This window comes from Cotesia typhae, unplaced genomic scaffold (genome assembly GCF_013202065.1).
Source record: "Cotesia typhae breed Kobodo isofemale line unplaced genomic scaffold, CoteBio_Ctyphae contig_48, whole genome shotgun sequence".
NCBI classification, from domain to species: Eukaryota; Metazoa; Arthropoda; class Insecta; order Hymenoptera; family Braconidae; genus Cotesia; species Cotesia typhae.
The window spans coordinates 8,899,475-8,923,471 of NW_027423756.1; the positions used below are offsets into that span (position 1 = coordinate 8,899,475).

General features: G+C 29.9%; 6 protein-coding genes across 7 annotated transcripts; 2 read left to right on the forward strand and 4 right to left on the reverse strand.

Moving 5' to 3' along the window:
- Window positions 1-1,041: 1,041 nt before the first annotated feature.
- On the reverse strand, window positions 1,042-3,391 carry LOC141530047 (uncharacterized). Its single transcript, XM_074246902.1, has 4 exons — window positions 2,908-3,391; window positions 2,627-2,752; window positions 2,201-2,503; window positions 1,042-1,801 (listed from the first exon to the last, which is right to left on the reverse strand). Coding segments are annotated over exons 1-4 (999 nt in total). The 5' UTR covers window positions 2,910-3,391; the 3' UTR covers window positions 1,042-1,233.
- A 403-nt stretch (window positions 3,392-3,794) lies between these two features.
- Window positions 3,795-13,198, reverse strand: Zdhhc8 (zinc finger DHHC-type containing 8). Its single transcript, XM_074246895.1, has 10 exons — window positions 12,432-13,198; window positions 11,961-12,157; window positions 11,723-11,841; window positions 11,444-11,601; window positions 11,111-11,283; window positions 10,777-10,971; window positions 9,836-9,980; window positions 8,910-9,121; window positions 8,603-8,779; window positions 3,795-7,113 (listed from the first exon to the last, which is right to left on the reverse strand). The coding sequence occupies exons 2-10, from the start codon at window positions 12,050-12,052 to the stop codon at window positions 6,396-6,398; spliced, it is 1,989 nt and encodes a 662-aa protein (XP_074102996.1). The 5' UTR covers window positions 12,053-12,157; window positions 12,432-13,198; the 3' UTR covers window positions 3,795-6,395.
- Window positions 13,199-13,389: 191 nt separating this feature from the next.
- LOC141530050 (E3 ubiquitin-protein ligase PPP1R11-like) lies at window positions 13,390-17,591 on the forward strand. Its single transcript, XM_074246905.1, has 4 exons — window positions 13,390-13,611; window positions 15,377-15,485; window positions 15,558-15,710; window positions 15,954-17,591. Exons 1-4 carry the CDS (start codon window positions 13,531-13,533, stop codon window positions 15,974-15,976), a joined length of 366 nt encoding a protein of 121 aa, XP_074103006.1. The 5' UTR covers window positions 13,390-13,530; the 3' UTR covers window positions 15,977-17,591.
- Window positions 13,626-15,320, forward strand: LOC141530045 (succinyl-CoA:glutarate CoA-transferase). Its single transcript, XM_074246899.1, has 2 exons — window positions 13,626-14,901; window positions 14,988-15,320. Exons 1-2 carry the CDS (start codon window positions 13,816-13,818, stop codon window positions 15,216-15,218), a joined length of 1,317 nt encoding a protein of 438 aa, XP_074103000.1. The 5' UTR covers window positions 13,626-13,815; the 3' UTR covers window positions 15,219-15,320.
- On the reverse strand, window positions 15,717-23,844 carry Fbw5 (F-box and WD repeat domain containing 5). 2 transcript variants are annotated; one of them, XM_074246891.1, is made up of 10 exons: window positions 23,404-23,844; window positions 23,134-23,291; window positions 22,881-23,058; window positions 22,423-22,615; window positions 22,081-22,299; window positions 21,810-21,985; window positions 18,568-18,904; window positions 18,283-18,495; window positions 17,967-18,186; window positions 15,717-15,884 (listed from the first exon to the last, which is right to left on the reverse strand). In XM_074246891.1, the coding sequence occupies exons 1-10, from the start codon at window positions 23,690-23,692 to the stop codon at window positions 15,741-15,743; spliced, it is 2,127 nt and encodes a 708-aa protein (XP_074102992.1). In that variant the 5' UTR covers window positions 23,693-23,844; the 3' UTR covers window positions 15,717-15,740. The 2 variants fall into 2 exon arrangements, with proteins under 2 accessions (XP_074102992.1, XP_074102993.1); XM_074246892.1 differs by lacking the exon at window positions 15,717-15,884 and having other exon boundaries at window positions 17,341-18,186; window positions 23,404-23,837.
- Window positions 18,912-20,334, reverse strand: LOC141530049 (uncharacterized). The gene is made up of 2 exons (XM_074246904.1): window positions 19,572-20,334; window positions 18,912-19,200 (listed from the first exon to the last, which is right to left on the reverse strand). Exon 1 carries the CDS (start codon window positions 20,317-20,319, stop codon window positions 19,573-19,575), a length of 747 nt encoding a protein of 248 aa, XP_074103005.1. The 5' UTR covers window positions 20,320-20,334; the 3' UTR covers window positions 18,912-19,200; window position 19,572.
- Window positions 23,845-23,997: the final 153 nt, after the last annotated feature.

The window sequence follows — 23,997 nt, forward strand, 5'->3', positions numbered from 1 at the left end:
AGTTTACGTTAACATTTTTTTAAGCGATAAATTATTTATTTTAATTCACGTTTTATTAGTATGCATTTATAAAATTATATTCCTGACAAATTTTATTGGCGTATAGATGAAGTAAAAAATATATTTCATTTAATAGTTTATAAACGACAGCTATAAACGTTAAAAAAAAATAAAAAAAAAACATTATCTACTTGTAAAAATACTTTCCGTTGATGAAAATATTATCATTTTCTCATAAACGAAGGTGAAAAAAATTTACAAGGTAAAAGCCTCCATTAGTGACCACTTAAGCCTTCAATTACAAACTGGTTCGCGTTCAATTACTGTTACAAATAATACTTACTTATTATTTAAATTGACGTACACACATTATTAATTTTTAATTAAATAGACGTGTTATTTAATGAGGGAATTTATCAGTAGTATTTAATTTGTAAATTCTTTTTTTAAAAATTTTTTTCAATTTTTTTTTTGGGCCTAAAAAATAATTGAGATATAAATTAATTTTTCTGTACACAATAATTAATTGGATTATTTAAAAGCGATCGCATCGTTATTAATTTATAATGAATGTTTGGTAAGTAACCAAGCAGTCATTAAAATTAATGACTGATAAGAGTCGGTGATTGTATTGATAAGCGAATATACAGCTAATCAATTAAACGTCGTTATTTGACTCAGAGATGTAATTATATTACGATAAAAAAAAAAAAAAATTAGAAACTCAAGTCCACATTAAAATATATAAAATATGTTTTTCCAAATCAGTTTGAAATTTATTAAACATTTACAGTACCAAACTCAAATGACTTTGAGAATCTGGATCTTAATAATTAAATTTCTTACAGTCTTTAGTAAAATTAATTAATACAAATAAATTCTTTTTATGAAGCTGTGATAAAAGTAGAACCTAGACATTGATAATTTATTTGTTAATACTAAAATTAAATATAGGAAATAAAATATTTTTCTTTGAAGCACGCCTAATTAAATGTTTTATTAAAAATACACAAATTAATTTTATCAATGCATTATTATGAATAAAAAAAAAAAAAAAAAAAAAAAAAAACAATGCATTTATAAACTCGATTACTCGACAATAAGTTAACGAGATGTTGCGCGTTTTTCTGTTTTTTAACAAAGAGAAAATTACTTGAATGACGTAATTAATAGAATATGATATTTGTACCACACATATTAGAATAACATCATAAGTTATTATAAATCAATATGTTATCGTGAACTGCTAGAACTAGATCGTGTGTATCTTCGATGACGATGTCGAGGATTATTAGCAGGGCTGCGTGAACGCGATCTCTGTCTACGTCTCGGTGGACGCGGACTACGTCTGCGGTTCATCATCGGAGAACGTCTGCGATAGCGTGGGGGTGAATTGCGTCCACCACCCCCGCCTCCACCGCCCCATCTCATAGGGCCGCGTCTGTTCATAGGCGGTGACATTCTACGCATGGGTATTATTCTTGGCTTAGGCAATAATACAGGAGCGGCTGTTATCTCTTGTCCATCAATTTGTCCGCCGTCCATGTGTTTCATTGCATTCTCAGCTTCATCCGCGGTTTCAAATTCGACGTAAGCGAATCCACGACCGTGATTTGGATGCATTTTGTCAAATGAAAAATCAACCATTTTTATTTGGCCGTATGTTGAAAATATTTCTATAATATGGTCCTTGGTAACATTACGTGTCAAATGTCCAATGTGAATTTTTGTCGGTCTTAGTATTGGTGAACGTTCACGACGTTTTCTTCTTGGTGAGGCTGATCTTCTTGGTGACGGAGATCTTTAATTAAACAATGTAAATGATTATAATAAATTATTTGGATCCTTGTGATTACATAGATGATGGTTTTTTGCCTTGGCATTTAATTATGAATAAATAAATAAATAAATGAATAAACGAAAGAATTAATTAGTATATTAATTTTTGGCTAATTTGTTTACCGTAACCTGTACTCATGATGTATGACAAGAAATATAGTATCAAGTGGACGATATTTGTATTATGATTGCCTGATGAAGTGCAAATATAGTGCACGAAACATCGCAAGAAACAATTAAATTTCCCGGTGATTTATTTAATGATCCTATAATCTCCAATTTGAAATTCATCATCTATGTAATTGATTATTTAATTTTTTTTTATAAACATCCATAAAAGCAACATTAATTAATTAATTACCTGGACCGTCCTTTAGGTTTAGGCTTTTCAGGAATAGAATTAGTAGTTTTCTTTTTGTCCTTATCTTTATCCCGTTCACGTTCGCGTTCTCTTTCACGTTCCCGCTCTCTCTCACGTTCTTTTTCTTTATTATCATGTCTACGAGCACCATCTGCACTTTTGCTACGGCTACGTTTACGTGTGCGCTCTCTCGAACTTCCTGAGGAACTGCCGGAACTACTGGATGAGCTGCTCGACGATGAGCTTGATCGTGAACTACTTCCGCTACTCGAGCTAGATGAATTTGAGCTGCTATCTGAAGAGCTACAATAAATAAAATTTATTTTATTACTGATCAATATCTGTTACTATGATGATGATCATCATCATCATCACTAACTCCATTATTAAATTCAAAAGGATAAATAAATAAATAAATTTACTAACCTGCTACCACTGCTTGAAGATGATGCCGCGCGTTTTTTACGATCCTTATCACGACCTTTCTCACGCTTATCTTTTTCTGCTGCTTCCGGCTCACTTTTACCTCCACTGTCCTTTCGGCTACGAGCCCTATAAAAATAAAATAGAAATATTAGTAAAGATATCAATAATATTAAAATTTATTCGAAAAAAAATCTGCGTGATACTATAAAAAAAAATAACCTGATGATACTTTTGGAGTAACATCCAGTATAATTAAAAATTTTAAAGATATTGATACTCACATTATTTATATTTATAAGATATTACTTTTCACGTGTATAAATCTCAAATACACTTATTTCTAAAGCTACTATATAAAAATATATAATAAAAAATGGCGGTCCTGGCCAACACACTCTTAACACCGAGTGTCCTTACACTACTCCTTATTTTATAATAAAAAAAAAAAAAAAAACAAGTGTTTTCACAAGAAATTAATCAAATAATGATAGTCAACACTGAATTCTAACTTATTGTTTGTTATATGTTGAAAATACAACGTAAAAATTGTATTACATTACATGAAAATAATTTGACAAATTTTAACCGTAAAATCTCTTTCACAGCGTTGGCGTCGTATTTACTTCGAGGATAGTCCGCGTGAAGGCGCTTGCTTTATTTTTTAAACACCTCCGTTGTTGGGTGAAACTCCAAATACTTACAATGAAGTTGCGTGACATTAAATTTAGCTGTCACTTGACAATTTTTTTAATTTCTTTAAAAAAAAGTTTTGTTCTAAATAATTAGTTGTAAAAAATTGCTATAAAAATTAATTTAGCAGATATTTAATCATTTTTAGAACTTTTGTTGACAAATAAATGATGGCAAAAAAAATTGTCATGTCGACATTTAACTTAAAAAAATTAAAAGTGCAATTTTTTAGAATTAATTTAATTGTTAGATAAGATTAAAAATTAATCAAGTGACAGCTAATTTTAAACTCATAAAATTGCATTTTTAATTTATTAAAATTTCTACAAGTCCATTTTTTTAATAATTTTTTTTTGCCATAATTTAGTTATTAAAAAAAATTGTCAAGTGACAGCGAAATTTAATATCATTGAATTTGTTCAAGTTAACAATTAATTTAACACATAATTAATAATTAAAAAAATAAAAATAAAAATGATTTTGTACTGATTGAAATATTTATTATGACGGCAGCGTCGATGATCCGTGAGGTACTGAAATTACGTGTATGTACATTTACATAAGTAATTTGATGACAATGGATAATATATGTACAATTACACTGAATGTAAACAATTAATTTATCAAATACTATTATATTAAATTATTATTTAAGTTGTTGTTATTATTTATAATATCATATTTTTATTTTAGATTTTTGTTGCTAAAGATGGCATTGGTTACCACCCATTTACTTAAAAAATTAATATTCTTAATTGTTCTTTGTTTGATTTCAGTTCTTACTGACATTAATTACTTTAATAGCTTAATTAAATAATTATTAAATGATGGTTTGAATTTTAAGGAGGCTCTACTTTGGCACACAATGTCCGAAAAATTTATTGGAACATATTTATTATTATTTTTAACCGGTTTAACTACACGTTGGACGAAATCACATTTGTATTTATTAATATTAATTATTTATTAAATATACGTACTTGTTTTATGATTCATTATTATTATTATTGTTGATAACTACTATTATTACCGGGCTAATTGAAAAGGGTGCATTTATAATAATAATAATAACAATCGCTTGGCGATATGTATCCATCGCATTTTGTGCACTTTCGTTATTATACTTTTGCCTCTAATTAATTTTTAAAATTAATAATAAAATATAAATCAATATCAATTATTAATTAATATATTTTCAATAACACAATTTAAGTGCAAAAGTATTCAGCACCTCACGGCTTACATTAAATTATTATTTTTTGTACAGATTAATTTTTTTATTTTTTTTTTTTTCATATTTTTTTTTTAAAAATACCAAATAAATAATTACAAAGCTTAAATATTTAATTAATTAGTAATATAATAAAATACCGAAGATAAATTCAATTAACAACCATTAGTTATTATAGAAATTTATATAATGTATATATTACAAGGTTTCCATTAATTAAATTATTATTTTATTTGTTTGTTCTTTTTTTAAATAAACAAAATGTTTATTCGATTTTTTCCGTTTATTCTTTAAAAAAATGTACGTCATTGTTTTAGTTTCTTTTACTTTCACATAAACAAGCCTCATGTACACATTCTTTTTTTTAACTCAACACACATACGACCATGCACATACCTTTCGGCATTATTTCAATAATAATTTTCATCAATTGAAAGATAAATAATAAATTTTTATCTATTATGATGTTTGATTTTAATACAATTGTGTAGTGTGTTAGTATACAACATTAATTCGAATTTTAAATTAACAAATATTTAACAAAAGACAACAAGTAAAATTTATTGTAAATATATTTTTTATAATATTGATAATATTATCATCATCTTTTGTTACTGCAAATACTAAATTGTTAAATACGTAATTATAAATTTGTTTACTACACATTTTCATACGATTATTTTACACAGAATTTGTTACTCTATTTAGATAATAACTTAAATCAATTAAGTAACATGTTTTAATTGGACACGACATTTTTTTTTTATTCATTTTAATTATTTACTTATTTTAATACACAAATATGTGTATTGATTTAATTTGTTTTTTTATAATTGCTCCATTAATTACAGTTCACCCACGTGTCCTACATCTCTTCAGACATTTAAAAAAAAAACAATTATTATTAATAGTAAACAATATCAAAATAAAAAAAAGAATTGTCAACAAAAAAAAATAATAGTTGATCGATGTAAGCCGCGTGTTGAATTAAGTCACTGTGACACTGTATAAAAATCTAACTGACCTTAATGTGTACTAATAAAAAACGAGTGATTTCCTGCCACGTGATAAATAACAAAAAAATAAATACTCGATGATGTATAGTAATTATTAAATAACTACCTTATTAACAATATTAATTAACATTTAATGATTTGAAATAAATGTTAACATAATAACAAAATAGCTTATCTATTGATCCTCATAATTAATTTTGATTAAATTTATTACAAAGGTCACACTAACTTACTACTTATTATTATTATAAAATAATAAAGTCCTTGTTCTACATCATTGAGTATTAATATTTTTCTGTGACTATCAATGCAGTTTAAACGCAAAACAATATCATATCAGCTGATATTTAATTGTTCTTTCGTAGTATAGATAAAGTATTATACAAATTCTCAGTACTTGTTTAGAAAAAAAAAAAAAAAAAACCCCTCATTATCCGGAAGAGACATTAGCTGGAGTAGCAGTTAACTCACATTTATTTTTAATTATTATTAATATGTGATGCAAATGTATATTTAACATATAAGTTAAATAGTTTGGAGACAAACGATCTGTTAATTAATAAACAGTATCTTTCAAGGAAGATTTCGTATAACAGACATCACAAACTTATTTTTAAAAACACTCGCTTGGCAGTCACTTTGCACCTCAGTTTTAATTTAAAGACTTAGAGTCTTTGAGATTTGATTAATAAAAATAATAATTTGATAAAATTATTATTAGTTGTTATTAAACAGACACTTCATGACCAGTATCATAAGTTCTAGCAATATAAGCAGCCGGTTTATCCGCAATCCCCGTCCAACCATTAGGCACGGAGACCATCAAGCGTGGCTATACAGATATTTCATAGTTCATATCATAAACACTAGTGCGATCGGGGGTTGGAGTTGTCGGTCTTTGTGAGGATCTCGTATCATTGGGTATCGAGACCATCTCCATCGAGTCATTCATCTCTAAAGCACGTACAAATGACATGGGTCGTCGTCGTGCGTCGTTGGACGTTGGAGTCGTTGGTGTTGCCATGGTCGGTGGATTTTTACGCTTGACCTGAGGCGACTGGTGGGTGGGAGGAAATACAGGTACACCACCTCGCGAGGCAGGATGATAAGCCGCACGTGGAGCTGTTGAGTATAGCTGCTGTGTCGGGCTTGTCGGATTCGAACAGTAATAATCGTAAGGCGGTGGAGGTCGTTGTGATAATGCCGACGGATGCACAGGTATTCCGATATTATTGCCTGGCATATTAACGCCTCCCATACCTGGTGGACCTGGGTAACCACTTGGTGAATTGTCTTTCCACATATAGACACCCCGTTGCGGTGAACCAGCCAGTTCACGTATATTATCCACGGTATTGTTGGTACGCGAGTAGGGATGATCATTGTTTTGTCGTATCAGCTCACTTTCAGACAGAAAACGACGTTGTGGGCTGTATCCCGGAACGTTACCACCTGTATTGTTATGATGCTGCACGTCGTAGTATGTCGGTGCTTCAGTGACACCGATAAAGTCTGGCCGACGTATTTGCGTCGGTGTACCTGGATTCGATCTGAAACATATTTTTAATTTATTTTTTATTTTATTATTTTGTTACTTTAATTATAAACAATATCACTGATAACAACCGGCAAAAAAATTATTCGACAATGCGCGAATTACAGTGAATAATAATAATAATAATAATAATAATAATAATAATAATAATAATAATAAATATGGATGTATGTATAATAATGATAAATAAATAATTAATTAATTAATTAATAAAAATATATGAATATGCGAATGCTGATAGCAATTTTAGCCATACAAAATACGGCTCTGGCGAGACATAAGAGAGAGCAGCGCGCAGTCATTCCTGGATAAAAAAAAATATTAGCATCTATGTTGAAGAATAATTTAAAAGTAAAGTAGCAATAAAAATAAAACCCAATGTTTAATAAAAATTTATAAAATAAAAATAATAGTAATGATTACAACAATAATAATAATAAATGTAATATACTTTGATTTATGTATGCAACAAAGCATTATTTTTAAACTACTACTGTTGAAATTGTCCTTCGTAGGACCAAGTTCGTGTTTACCTGCAGTAGGTCGCAACAACATGTTGTAACAGAGCAGCTCCTTGCAGTTACCACCCCCTGCAGTGGGACACAAACTTATCTATACTTATCTGATCTTATTTTTTTAGTTAATCTTTTTTTAATTATTTTTTTTTCTTTTTAATTACGTGCAAATCTACTTATTATTGTATGGTTTCACGACTACGTGTTCCTTATATCTCTGTACTTTTTTATTCTACTTAAAAATAAATAAAGTACAAAAAATAATAAACAAGAAAAACATTGTTGTGAAACCTAGAGCTTATTAACACATATATAATTAAAAATTTATTATGTGACAGTGCGAGTGCTGCACTTGTTTTATTTTTTACCAACAAAAAAAAATCATACATTATTTATCCTTTGCCGCAGCTTCGTGCTCAAAAGAAAAAATTATATTTTATTTAAAAATCTACTAGCAAATATTTCATTAGAGTAATAATTTAATAATTATAATAAAAATAATAATAATAAATCTTCGGCATAAATAAAATTTGATACTTAAATTTTTTTACGTCCAATAATAATAATAATAATAATAAGTAATAAAAAAGAAAAAAAAACTATTTTTATCTATAAATATTAATTACAATATCTTGTCTCACTGTCTGCCAACGTGCCAGTACAATTCATCATACGTGACAGCTGATAGTCACGTACACTCATATTACAATAAAAATAATAATAATGATAATAGTAAATAAACAAATAAATAAATATACAAGTGTATGTGTGTTTTAATATCGTTAGTGACCGGAATGATGGTCTTGTGGTCAACTAAATATCAATATATCGGTTTGTTTAACCTCCATCGCAATAATGTACACCGCAGTAGCTCAGTAATATAGACGTATATATGTATGTATGTATATATATATATGATCTATCTAATTAAATGTTACACAAAGTTAATGATAGAAGCGATGTATATACCTGCGAATTGGACTGGAAATGGCAAGAGGCGTGGGCACACCGATAGCTCTGATGCGTTGTTGCATAGTTGGGCTTGCGCCACCTTGACCCTGACCTCTTTGCGAACCAGCGGCTGGTGATCCCGCTCCTTCCGGCGACAATGCGTCCGGCGTATGACTTCGCGAACCATTCATTCCCCTGAATTAAAAAAGTTACATTTTATAATTAATACAAAAAAAAAAAATAAATAAATAAATAAAAATCAATAATAAAAAGTAAACTGGTAAACAATTGAACAGAATTTATGTTAGAGTCTTCACAGACTTACCTAGATCGTGGGTGAGGACTTCCGCGTGGATAGTGCATTGGATGGCGGTGCTGTGGAGGTGGATGTCTAGGCGAATCGTTTGTCTCCACAGGTGGCAGGAAAAAATTACTTTTCGATCCGTGTCTTTGTAACGGAGGCGTTGGCTCACAATCTGCAGACTGTGAAGCCGTTGGTTCCATATCCGTGTCAGATCCGTCTCGACCAGGAGATAACTATCATTGAAACACCATAATTATATTAATAATCAATAAAACTAATAGGATTAAAAACAGTAAATCAATACAAACTATTCATTTAATAATTTAACACTGATAAAAGATGATAGTCTTTAGATATAAAACTGATGATGATTACTCATGATGGCTAAGATGAAAATTAGCACGTGGAGGAAAAGGAAGTGTGATTACTGGAGAATGCTTTAGGACAAAAGGAACCATTCAGATGTAGGTATCGTGAAAGCTAGATGATAAGTGACTCACTGGATAGCAATTGTCACTCGACATCGTTGAAATCTGCATATAAAGGTCTTGTATTTGAATTAACTCTAATACTATGTTAGTACTATCTTTCGCAAGCTTAAACAAGTCTCCAAGATAAGACCCGGCTTTGTAACTCTTTTTTTTTTTCTTTAGCATATTAAATAAACTACATGCTGCTAGAAAAATTAAAAAACTTTCGAATTAAAGTAAGCAAGGAAAAGTTTTACTTGAGGCACTACATAACTCACTTAGTTGTAGACGTAAGTCATTTTTGGTCTCCAATCGTTTGTTCATGCAATGGTATAAGCGTTATCCAAAAATAGTATAGAGTGTTTTTATAGAGGATTTTTTTTTCTTTTTTATATATTTATATATATCATCTTTATGAATTTTTGTTTCGTTTTAGATTATATTTATATGTCTAGCTGAACAACACTAGCTTCTTACCTTGTTGTAAGCATTTGAACTGGCATTTCTAACACCATTGCTGCTATCCATATAGGTTTTTACCTGGTTCTCGCTTCCTATCGTAGATATCTCAGACGCAGAGGCACCTCGACGCTTTTCTAAGTATTTTTCAGGCTTCTTTAAACTGTAAAATTATTATCATTTTCATTGTCATCATTAATTCATAATTATTTTTTCTTGCTAATAATGTATTTATGCGTTTAATAACAAGGTAAAAAAATGTAATTATTTCAATGTCTTTTACATAATAACATCATTGTAGAGCCTCGTAAATTCTCTAGATTGATTTATGTAAGTGTTAAATATTTCATTTCAATTTTTTTTTTTTTTTGTGACAATATTAAACTATTCTTTGTAGTACATTTTATAAAAGGCTGAGAGGTCAAACAGAAAAAAGAATATATTATCATAATATTAGATCCCGATTGTTCTGTCTTCTAATATAAATTAAAAAAAAAAAAAAATAATAATTAGATAGTAATTAGATTTTTTTTCAACGTTCATAATTCATGATAAGTACATTTTAGTGAAAAAGATTTTAAACTCAGTAATTAGATTTAAAAAATACTTGCTGTACTTTAGTACATTGAACTTTATTTAATGAGTATTTTTTTTTTATATTTTAAAAAGTATGTTTTGATCCAAGTGTTAATTAAGTATATTGAGCTATCTATGATATGTATCTCTCGAGGAAAATAATTAATTAAGCGAGTGACTAGCTGTCAAGTTTCAAACCTTAATTAAATATTAATGAGAAATTACTATCAAACTATTGAAACTGATTGATAATGAATTATTATCATTAATTTTATGTAGAATATATGATCTAGGTCTTTATAGATATTAATGAAAAGCCTCGGGTATTGATAGTTAAATTTAAATCCAATAATTAATAACTAAATAAGTAAAATGAAATTTACCTAGGAAATTGTGGTCCAAATTGTGTATAACAACAATTATGAAAGCATCCACGTGAGAATGGATTATAACCATTTTGAAATTTGCCAGTAACTTGTTCGTTTGTTGTACGTCCTCTTGACACAAGCATTACGTGAAACCCTGTTAGCCCAATAATTGGAATAAATAATATTGCCACCACGCCCATCAGCACCATACTATATCAATAAGTTAAGGATCTTTATATATAACATTGAATGTCATTAATTATTTCTATACATAAAAAATATACTCCGTAATACGGGATAAGTTAAATGACAAGTTAAAAAATATATATATTTTAGTTATAAAGGATACGCAATTGTCGTATCGACCTCTCCAAGTTCTTGTTTATGCTCCAAAACAAAATATAAACAGAGCCCAAATATACTGAGCATATGGCAACTAAGTGATAATAAAAAACAGAAAAAAAATCTGTAATTTCTTCTTCCAATACAATTATTCAGCCATGGGCAATGATGATCGAATGTCTGGAACGTATGAAATATAAGTTATTAGAACGATACCAGTAGAGTACTTTTGGAGTTAAAAATAGGTCAAAAAAAGAATTAAAAAAAAAAAAAAAAGCATATGTGTATTTATATTCACTTGTCGTGTGCATGTGAGTAAGTGTAATGTATGTAAACATACCTCAATACAATGATCACAGACACTACAGTGTGAACATCTAGGTGGTCTGTAAAATTTACAAGTGACACACCACTTCATACGTATAGTTATCCCATTGATCTCAACGTTTTTGAATAACGGCGCCCTGAACTCATCCTCTTTATCTTCATCTGGAGGTGCTGTTATAACAAAATAAAATAAAACAACATTATATCGACACATATAATAAACTTGTGTGTAGTTTTTTTTTTTTTTTTTTTTTTTTTTAGTTAGTTAGTCAAGTGATTTACTAGTCTTTACCTTTTGGAATGACACCTGGGTCCATAAAAGTTGCAAGGGTAAAGTTGGCCAGTACAAAAAAGGCAATCACTCCTTGGAGAGCTGGTACCCATGGGTATTTGAAGAGATAGTATTGGCATCTGGTCAATGAAAAAATAAAAAAACAATCTAAATAACTGGGTTTTGATAACGGTTATTAAAAAAAGTTGTTAATCAACTAGATTAAGTAAATAAAAAAGGAAGACTGATATATACTTACGGATAATAAAAAAAGAGGGTTGTGGTGCTGAGTAAAAGGATCCACGCGAAGGTGGCTGGCAGATATCTTGCCTTTACGTCGCATCCCGGCATTATGTCCAGGCTCCGTTTACGTTAAATATCTGGGCCCGAGTCCAATAGTTCCACCGGTTGTTAGTATTTTACTTATTTTTGCAGTATTATTTTCTTTAACTCTCTCTGGTAATAAAATTTTTATAATTATTTTTAAAGTCACCACTGATAAACATGGCCGCGTCCATCGAGTACCAAGTAATTATGTATTTATAATTATATATTTAAATTTAAATATATAAAAAAATAATAATTGTACAAGTGGCAAGCCTTAGCAGAGCAATAGCAACAGTAGCAGCAGCAGTAATAACAGCAATAACACCAGCAGCAGTACCAGCAATTACTATTTTTTTTTTTTTTGTAATTTTTTTTTTATTTTATTAAGGTCTACAGCACCTACTTGAGACACTAAATTCAGTCCTCAATGTAATAATGTCTTCTTGTCGTTGTACTGACCCGTCCATCATCCCTTCCCATCACACATCAGTAAAACTATTAAACAATTTTATTAAAGCGAGTCTTTAATTATTAATGATAATTAATATTCAATTGCGCCCGCTCATCACGACAATATATAGAGTAGTTTGTCGTCACCATCACTATCGCTTTTGCTGGTCTATCATAACACCACACCGTTAAATCTGAACCTGAATCTCAATAAAATCATGAGCACACGAGTTGTAACAACAGCACCATCAACACAATCACCAGTAAGACGACCAAGACCAAACCAACCAAAACTCAATTGAGCTCATAGTTTTGTATTTAGCTTTATAGTCATAGAGTGCTCACATTTACTACTTTTAATTCATATCATTTACCATTGCATAGATAGTACTTATATATAGATATATGTGGTACTTATACAGACGATGATACTTATATATCCACACCTAGATGACTATATGACTATCTCACGTTTGAACAATCACTGGAGTATCCATCTAAATCTAACTATCAGCTTTCTCTGTTGCATATACCCAAAGTAATTTTCCCACTTTAATACTCCGGATGTTCCGCAATTTGATATCTTCCCTGAAGACGGGAGAATAAAAATAAGACCAAAAAGAGCAAGACATCCAAACTAAAATTTACCTCTCTCTGTTACTCTTCCACTTAACCAGACTTATCATCACTACTACTATCGCATACATTCATTATGCCAAGATGGGATGGAATGGGGGTACAGCTTTACTTGCTAAGAAGGGATTCACTTTTTAGAGACGAATGTGCATGTTTTCTCAGAAGAAAGATTAAGTCGCTCCATCTGTTACAGATAACTCTCGTTATTTTTCATTTTTATTTTTAAAGAACAACGCTAGATGTCCAGAGATAAAATGGCGCCGTCGGTTAGTTTATCGAAGAGTAAAAATTAAACGTCACACGCTTATAACAAACAGTAAATTAATTTAATTAGAAGCTGTGATTTAAGCTTTGTGTTGGTGATTGGATAATACTAGCGTTTTTTTTTTTTTTTTTTTTTTGAGATAAAATAACGTATGGCAAGAATGGCAGGACCTTCCAGCTCGCAATCACAAACTGAGACTATTTTAGAGGGGGATGTCAACGACAGTGGACAGGTATAATTCATTTTTCTTAACACATGATAAATAAACTTTTTTTTTTTTTTAATTATCTTTATTGTCAACATTCATAACACATCATATGATTGATTTAATCCTGCAAAGTATATTTATTAAATATTTTGCTGGAAAATCTTTGATTAAATTTATTGATCAGGTATTGTTAAAAGTTTTAGTTATTAAAGTTTAGAAAATTAAAAAATGAGTGCTGTTAAATTCATATTTAATATGAATAAATTGAAAAACATGTCAAGTTTAAACCTTCGGGGACGAAGATTTATTCATCGCAGCTCAGCAACTTGCACTTCATCAGATAGCAATAACGATAAATCGCCTCTAGCTGGGATAAGAGTATTAGACCTGACAAGAATAATCGCTGGCCCTTACTGCACTATGATACTGGGTGATCTAGGAGCTGAAATACTGAAAATAGAGAAACCAGGAACTGGAGATGAGTGTAGAAATTGGGGCCCGCCTTTTTTATCCGGCACTAAACATGCGACGTATTTTCTGAGTGTGAATAGAAATAAGAAGAGTGTTTGTATTGATTTTAAAAAAGGCCGTGATATTATTTATGAGCTAGCTAAAAAATCAGATGTATTAATTGAAAATTTTGTGCCAGGAAAACTCTCAAAAATGGGTCTGGGGTATGAAGATTTAAAGAAAGCAGCCCCACAATTAATTTACTGTTCATTAACTGGGTATGGATATGAAGGACCTTATGCTCAGAGACCGGGTTACGACGTAATTGCAGCATCGGTGGGTGGTCTTATGCATATAACTGGACCCAAAGACGGTGACCCTTGTAAAGTAGGTATTGCTATTACTGATGTAACTACTGGTTTGTATGCTCACGGTGCTATAGTGGCTGCGTTATATCAAAGAACTCGAAACAACCAAGGTCAGTGGATTCAGTGTAATCTACTGTCTACTCAAGTTGCTTGTCTGATTAATGTGGCTTCCAATTACTTAAATGCTGGTAAAGAAGCCACACGGTGGGGCTCTGAGCATGAGAGTCTTGTTCCTTACGAAGCATTTCCTACAAGTGATGGATTTATGACTGTCTGCACTGGAAGTGATGCTCAGTTTAAGGCACTTGTCGACATTCTTGAGTTACCAGAACTTGCTAATGATGAAAGATTTATTAATAACACTGCTAGAGTCATTAATCGTGTTGAATTACTCAAGATATTAAGAAATAAATTTAAGATTAAGAGTAATAAAGAGTGGGCGGAAATATTAGAAGGAGCTCCATTCCCTTACGGGCCAATTAATTCTATACAAGAGGTAATTAATTTTTTAATTGTTATTTTAATTTAATTTATTTTTTTTATATTTTATTTATGAGTCTATAAAGTTTATGTTTATTTTAGGTATTTGATGATCCACATATTAAGGCTATTAAAATGGTCAAAGAGCTGGAGCACGATCAAATGGGTAAAGTTAAAGTTGTTGGACCAGCTGTTAAATTTAGTTATGGTGAAAATCAAGTTAGATCACCGCCACCAACTGTAGGTCAACACACTCGTCAAGTACTCAAACAAGTTCTAAATTACTCTGATCAAATAATTGATAGTTTAATTAAGAATAAAATTATACAATAAATTTATTTACACTGTTATACAATGAATTAAAATATATTTTTATAAATTAATAAACTTAATCCAATAAATAAATTTTGATTCTTCATTTATAATTGACCTTATTACTATTAATTGGACGTTTACCATTTGTTTAAATAAAATTATTCAATTATTTTCAGGATGTACCGACAATAAGTTTGTGTCTGCGTAAACCAAGATCAAATAAAAAAGTTCAATGGACTTCTAGCACAGTAGATAATGAGAATATGAATAAGAAGAAATCTAAGTGTAAGTTTAATTTTAATTGTAATTATTCTTTAAAAAAAAATTGTTAATTAGTGGACTTATATTTTTTTTTAGGCTGCTGTATTTATGAAAAACCTAGGCAATTTGGAGAAACTAGCTCAGACGAAAGTGATAATGAGTGCGAGCATTGTCATGGTCGTAAAGAAGCTCATAAAAAAGGACTATCAGGTACTGCCGCTTCACCTCATGACAATTTACCTCAACCAGGTAATATTATTAAACATTTATTATTCCACATCATAACTTGATTTTATTTATATCTTTTTTTCGGGCCTTTAATTTTTTATCTTTTTTCCTGGTGTCGATTTTTTCAGACTTATAACGTCTGATACCAAAATATTTTTCGGCCCAAAAATGAAATATACGTTCAGTCGATCTTATCTGAAATATAATTAATGAAAAAACTATTAATATTATTAATAAAAAATCAATTTTTTTTATCTGTTTTAGAATCAATAGTAGGATCCACCTGAAAACTCTAATAATATTAAATCAAATTTCTAAAATTTTAAGCAAATAAATTAAAACATGAAAAATTTCAAATTATAAAAATTATTAAAACAGTTTATTAATATTAATATCTATCTCGACATTTATTAACTCATTTTGTCAACATTAAAATTATCAAGTGTGATAATTACAAAGTAATTATCAACTTTTAATAATTCAATAATAAAATCGATATTTATGATATTAATAATACTCCAATAAATGTATTCATTCATCTATCAATTATTGTAAAATATTCCATTTTTTATTAGCCATATTATTGCATAAGTGGCAGTAGTTATTGAATTATAATAATTCTTTTTAAAAATAGTAACAATCAGATGAACATAGCTAAACTTTAATAGATTATTAATAATTATTAATACAGTAATAATAATTAAAATACCAACAACGATATTTACTTACATGTAAAACAACTGTCAATCGATAAAAGTTTAAAGTTCACTTTATTAATATATTTATTATTATCTATTATCATTCAACCTAACAATTATTTCATATTTACAATTATTATTATATAGATTTGTTATTCATTTTAACGATGAAATTGACATATCTGACAGAAGCTATTGGATATTTATATTCATTCATAAGTTTTATTGAGATTCATCTTTTTAAACAAGACATTTGAAATAGTGCTTAAATATATTGTTACAAAACTTAAATTATATTATATTCATCTTAAATAATTATTAATGATATTGATATACATTTTTGAAAAATTTTAATAATTCAAAAAAATAGTAAGTTTATTGATTAAATTCCAATAAACTATTGTTCTATTTATAAATGTATTCATAGAAAATATTCAATAGCATGAACACTCAATTAAAAATTCAATAAAGTAACAGTGATAAAAATGAACCTTTGAATAAAAGACATTAGTAATTGAACTCGTTTTAATATCAGTAAATTGTATAATTTATAAATTAATAATACATAGTTAGTAATTGCAGTTATTTACTTTTTGATAACATAAATTTTTTTAATTGCCACATATTTATTTTATTATGCTATAAATTAAATTAATTGATTGTTTAATAAAATGTATTTTAATAATTGCCTTTACCCGATTAAAAATTAAATTTTACAAATTAAATTCTATCTGATAATAACTTGTAATTTATGAACTTAGATGATAATTTAATTTTTTAGTTTTATTTAAATGTATATTTTTGTCTCTGAATCCCTGTATTGTGCTTACTTTGTGATTAAAATTAATCAATAGAGTAAAATAGATTTGTTGCGTATATTTGCATCTATTGGACTTAAATATGATGATTGATATATTTATCACGAAAGTTTAAATGCTGATAAATCATTTGTATTATTAATAATAATAATAATAATAATAATAATAATAATAATAATAATAACAACAAGTAATAGTACGTATTTTTTGATCTGTTGTTAGAAATTCATTGAATTTAAACAAAAATTATTTAAAAAAATAAAACACGCCTTGGGCGTTAAATATTTACACATTGTTAAAAATAAAGAAAAATAATATTATTGGTGTAAATACTAAGTAATAATTACATTAATCTTTCAAATAAATTGTATATCTTATAAAAACAACATTTATCGTACTAATTTATTTTAACGTATTCGTAATTTAGTTTTTATATTTAGATTTTCCTATATTTTTTTCACAGTCGATTCTCACTAAATTTTTTTAAAGTTAATTCAGTTCCTAGTTTTAAACTTCTCCAGTATAATTTAATTATGATTCAATTAAAAATTTTTAAACTTCAACTTGAAAGTACTTAATATAATAATTTTACTATCACTTTTTTACGGCAAGATATCGATAAATTTATAGTATTTTGTTTTTGTAATAGAAAGGGTACAGTGTAGCCATATTAACCATGGAGATATTTAAATAGGAAACTGAATAGTTTTTAATCAGTCGACATTACAATTACTTCGATGATATCTATGTCTTTTTCGTACCTCTATTCCCCGTCGATATGCATTCTCATCGAGTCCTAATGCTTTAATAGCGGCGCGACTTCGCCAAACTTTAATAGTATAATCATCACTGGCTGTAACAAGCATCTCGGGATTACAGGGATTAAATGCCACTGCATTAACAACGTCTTTATGCGGAAATTTGGCAAGACATACGCCATAATGACGGTCCCATAAATATCCATGTTTATCTTCAGCACCACTGTAAATATAAATTATATTTAAATATTTACTCGTTAAAAGAATCAAGGTTGTCGATGATTGAATAATTATCAACGAAGTGATAAAATAAGCAAACCTTGCAACGTATTCATCACAGACATCCAAGAATATAAAATAACAATCATTATTTGATGTATAAGCTTTGTGCGCTCTCAACATTGTTCCTACTTGTTTTAAAGTAACTAAATCAATTACATGAATATCTATCTCTTGAGCGATTGGTGGAGGATTCAGTGGATTAGTTATAACGTAACCCCGTGGCCAAGGTCTTGTATTTACATAAAGATATCTAAAGACAAATTTAGTTTAAAAAATTAAATTATTAAGGTAATTGCTCAAGTATACAGTTATTATTTATTACCTATGATCTGGAGATAATCCCATTCCTATAATATGCCCATGAAGATCTATGACATGGTCGATCTTATCAAACCTTTCAGCCACTGATTCATAATCAAGCCAATTCGGCTCGGGATGAGAGCCAGAATTCTGTCTTTCGCGCTCGCGTTGTCGCTGTGCTATTCTCTCTTTTAGCGACGGTCCAGGATCTAATCTCCGTGGAAAATTCACCGCTTTAATCCGCTTAAATCCTACTTGATGATGAGTATAAGTTTTAGATCCAGTTGTGAATATGAGAAATTTTTCTGGATTATCTGCCAAATCATCTGAATCACAATCATCAGCTGTTTCGGATAATTCTATAAATAACGTTACAATAAAAAAATAGTCCTTTTTAAATTTTAATGTGAATGTTTAAGGGGGATAGCCACTGTGACGCTGGAAAAAATAGGCAATTTTCGGGAATTTTTTTTACTAGGATAATAAAGGAATTTGGGGATCGGGTTTTTTTTGTTTTATAAAGTATATGTTGAGGATAATTCTCCTAAATTTTTATTCAAAAATATTTTGTTATCACAAAGTTATAAACATTTTTGTAGAGCACCAAAAAAATTTCCCCCTCCATTGCCGGTACTGTAACTCAAAAACGGATTATCTGAAACAAAAAAACCAAACGGCATTTTAATCTATAGGAATGTCGCTATCGTCGCACGTAGGGGATTTTGAAAATTTTGATTTGAGAAAAAATGGCGCCATATTGAAAATTTTTTCGTCTTTTTCCTCATTTTTTGGACTCAAACAGCCTTAAAAAATCTTAAAAATTAAAATTTTCAAAATCCTCTACGTGCGACGATAGCCACTAAGTAGACGAATACGGGGAAACAAAAAATTGAGAATCGGTTCATATTTACGAAAGTTACAGTACCGGAAAGTTTGAAAAAGTCGTTTTGAGAAAAACGCGAGTAAAGTTTTAAGAAGATTCTCGCAACTTTAAAATCTAGTCTTTCACAAAATATTCATACTCACATCAAACTATCAAGTCCTGGGCCATATGAGGGTTCTTCCTCCTTATCTTTAGTATTGACCTTGACTTTTTTATTTTTTTACTGGCCGTTTCCATGCGGCTTTCAGCAGCTTTAACCCGAGTAGCGTCGCGCTCAGCGCAGTATGAGTAGAGTGTTGGTCCTACTTTAACATCGAGATTCTCTAATATCTTCAGAGTTGCTAGAGCCCCATCATTGAATGTAATTGTTGAAATATATAAAGCTATTTCAACAATAAGGGAACAAGAAGAATTTGTTTTTGGGGCGAGCTGCCACACTAATGCATTGAAGCTTTCATTATTATTTTGTGTAAACCCACCGACACATCGTTCCAATAACTCTGGATTCGATAGATCTTCATAAATCGGTATTAAAGCTTCCGCAATATCTGCAGGAAGTGGTGGTTTTTCAACTAATGAGTCCAAAGTATTTGTTGCCACAGCTTTTTGAAATTGACACCACGAATTTGCACCTTCAGGACAAAGAAAATGCTGCGGATCTTCGGGTGATGAAAACTTGTGATAAAATGTTTGCCAAATAGCATTATACATCTCATCAACATCATTAGAATGACGTCTGATTGCTAAACCATAATACTTTGTAAATTCATTAATTGCTTTGTCCGTTAATCGACCTTTCCCACCTAAACTTTTCTGTGTATTTTCTTCTTTTCCTGTTTTTGTCTTCTTGTTAGTTCGTTGCTTCTTCAAAGCCCTTAGTCGACTGCCCATTCGTTTTTGCACGTGATTAATACATTCCTTTTTTTTATCTTCACCATGTCCCCATACGGTTTAGCATCACAAATATTTTTATACGTTTTAGTGTCACCATCACCTATATAGTTTACATACTTAACGTTATGTAATAACTCTGATCGCATAAACATCTCTTTTATTCCATCTACCTCCATTTGTCCAGAAGAATTTTCATGGTTTATTGGACAGTCTAGAGCATGGTCTTGCATAAATTGATCGTATTCAGCTGTTCCTTTTTTGAGCTCATTAGCGCACACATCTTACAATAACTGGATTTCATACTTACATCTACGATTTTGCCAGTGAAGTAACCAATTAGAGAAGATATACCAAATGAAGATTTAAACCCTCTTTTCTTCCAACTACCGTCACCGGAGACAGAAATTCCAGGAATGTCATTGGATTTTAAATGCTTGCAGGTTTCTTGGATTTCTTCTTTAGCAGCTTTTTTCAACACTAAATCACAACAGTTTCTAGCTGCATTTCTGATTTGTGTGACCAGACGATCGTAAAAGCTATGGAACATTGGTCGTGGTAAATCCATGAAAGCACAAAATCTTTCAGCTCCAGATAACCCAATACCAATTATCCGCATTGCAAAGATGAAACGGCGATTAATTTCATACGCATTCTTGATGAGTGGACATGAATTTATCAAAACTGGATCACATTTTTTGCAATTCACAACTAGTTTAAAACCTAATCCTCGAATACTTGTCTCAGTAAAGTTTACATCACCACCACACTTTTTACACGATACACAGCCACTTAGTAAATTAAATATCGAAAAAAATTTATAATTTTGTAGCTAATACTCGAATCAATTGTACAATTAGATTTTTGTGATAATTTCCTCTTGGAAGCACTATCACGTCGTTGAGAGCCAGTATTTTTTCAGTTTCATATCTGTTGAGCGGTCGATTAAATTTTTTCCTGTCGTTTGGCAGTTTTCTTTCGTTTTTAATAACTTTACTTTGTTTACGATCCATTATTTAACAAATTTTTTTGTTAAATAAACAAAAAAAAAAGATCAGAAGATTTAAAAAAATAAGTAAGTAAACAATAACGAGTACACTAAGAAACTCAATAAATTAAAGAACGAGTGTGTATTCATACAAAACAACTAAACTATGAGGTACAGTATCTCAACAATAAGAAAAAATATACGTTAAAAGTCAAATAATTGTAACGGTTGACAATCGTGAGGGAAAACAATCGCCAACCCGTACGAATCAAAGACGGAGCGAGCAGGCGACGTTTTCGTCGAAGCGCCGCGCGTAAAACGGTCAATCGACGCGCTCTTATAAAAATGACTATAACTCGAAAACTATTCGGAATTTTTCTATAAAATTTGAAATACATAATTTTGAATATATAAACTTCAGTTTAATGAAAAAAAAAAAAAAATTTTTTTTCCGAAATTTTACAGTGGCTATCCCCCTTAATTAAATAACTACTAAATATACCCGACAATTCGCTTTCATCTTCCCACTGAGGTGCATCTGTTTCACTATCGCTTTCGGTTGTTTCTCGTTCCATTTCAACCTGTCTATATTCTTCATTATATCTAATCGGGTTTGCATATTCAAAACCATCTCCTAATCGTCTCCAATTCATAAAACCACCCTCTAAGGTGCTGTATCTAAAAAAATAAAAAAGAAAACATAAGTATTGATTAATAATTAAAATTAAATTAACAATTTAGCAAAACAAATTTTAGAAAACATTAAAAAATACTGTAATCTTGAAGATGCATGGTGTAAAACTTCAGGTTCCTCTTGATGATTATTATCTAATGACATAGAAGAAACTTCTTGTTGACTGGAACTTCCTTGAGTTTCTTTTTGACTTGAGGTGGCCTGTTGACTTTCAGACTCTTCACCTTCCGTAGGTTCAGGACATAAACAATTAGCTACCATCACAGAGCGTATAGACGTAGAATTGAAATTATAAAATCTATAATATAAATAAACAATAATAATAATAATAATAATAATAATAATGCAGCACTTTATTTGTGAAAAATGAGTAAACCAATAATTAGTTCATTTATCAATACAATTTATCAGCGTAACTTACTTGTACAGTTGATTCATTATTGGTACATGCTCACTAGCCGATTCCTGATTTGCCTTATTGAGCCAGAGGACACTTGAACTCACCATGGGTGCAAGCCAGTGCGAATCACCGCTTAAAAGGTAACGCTCACTGTACCACGTACCGAATATGTCAAATGGTTTATTACCAACTCTGCATTGTAAATCGAATCCAGCTGTAATTAAAATTTTTTTATCTATTAGTATTTCATTTAATCATTACTATATTACAGTATTCCTTTTGTCTATTTTGTTAATATCATTTTGGCAAACAGTAGGTATTCATGAATCGAACTTTGAGCTATTAATAACTTTAACAATTACGATATTTCGTCACACATATCTATGTTTAGTGTATATAATAAAATGAAGTCAGTTAAAAATTGAGTTTTTTTTTTTATTGTTAAATTTTCTGTAGCTGAATAGCAGTTTTGAACTTACGAGCTAATTTGAACACAGCAATTTCACCAGATGTGCTATGAGGAGTTCCAAAGTGTACACCAGACACTAGAAGTAATGTATCAGAGCAATTAAACTGTGAAAATTGGGTATATTTCCAACTAAAAGCTTTCATGTCATGTTGATATTTAACCGTGGCTGGAAATTGGCTATTCCATACCTAAGAAAACGTTCATATATTTTTTTTTTACTATGATATTTAATTTAATTGATAATAGAAAATTAATAAACTTACTATGACATGTCCGTCTTTAGAGCAAGTAGCGAACATCTTGCCATTGTGCGAAAAACTAACGTGTAAAACTTGATGTGCATGGTCTAACAGCACTTCAGTTTCCAGTAAAGGTGTATGATAAGCCAATCGTCTGAATTCATCGAACCATGAAGTCTTTCCTGGTGTTAAAATAAAGTTATGTTGTAATGATGATATTCATGACGACGATTATGTAAAAATGCATACATCCTAAGTTAATTTAAACATATTAAAGCAGAGATATGTAATTACCTGGCATTATTCCAACAGAGGGATCTATTTTGTAAGTTCTGTAGAAGAGTTCTTTCCAAAGGAGCTCATCCTGAGAGACTCTGTACCAATGTTTACATACCAATCCAGCGTTGACAACTTCTTTAGGAGTAAGCAATGAGAATATACTCAAGAGAATAGAGTCTGGCATAAAGTACCAGTTGTCATTGCAACTCTCAAAATCAAAAATATAGGATTGTGAATCTTCATTATTTAATAATTTATCTGTACCATTACTTTTTAGAGGAGCACCACTTTCATCAGCATCCATCGCGAAATGCTACTTTTTGTTTACTGAAACAGCTGATAACTGTCAGCATTGGATTCAAATAGAGGGCGCTTGCTTTCTGTTAGAAACTGGGTTGATCAAAGGCAACAACTGCCCTTATATTGTTCTTTATCTTTTGTGTTTATCTATTTATCAATACAATTAACGCTAGAAATATACAAATAAAGAGTCATTTATAGAAATTATGACACATGTTCATTACTTACCATTACTGATTGATTCTATAAAAGCATTGAAATTTTGATGATTAGTTCTGAGAAAAAAATATGTATATACGTATGTGTTAA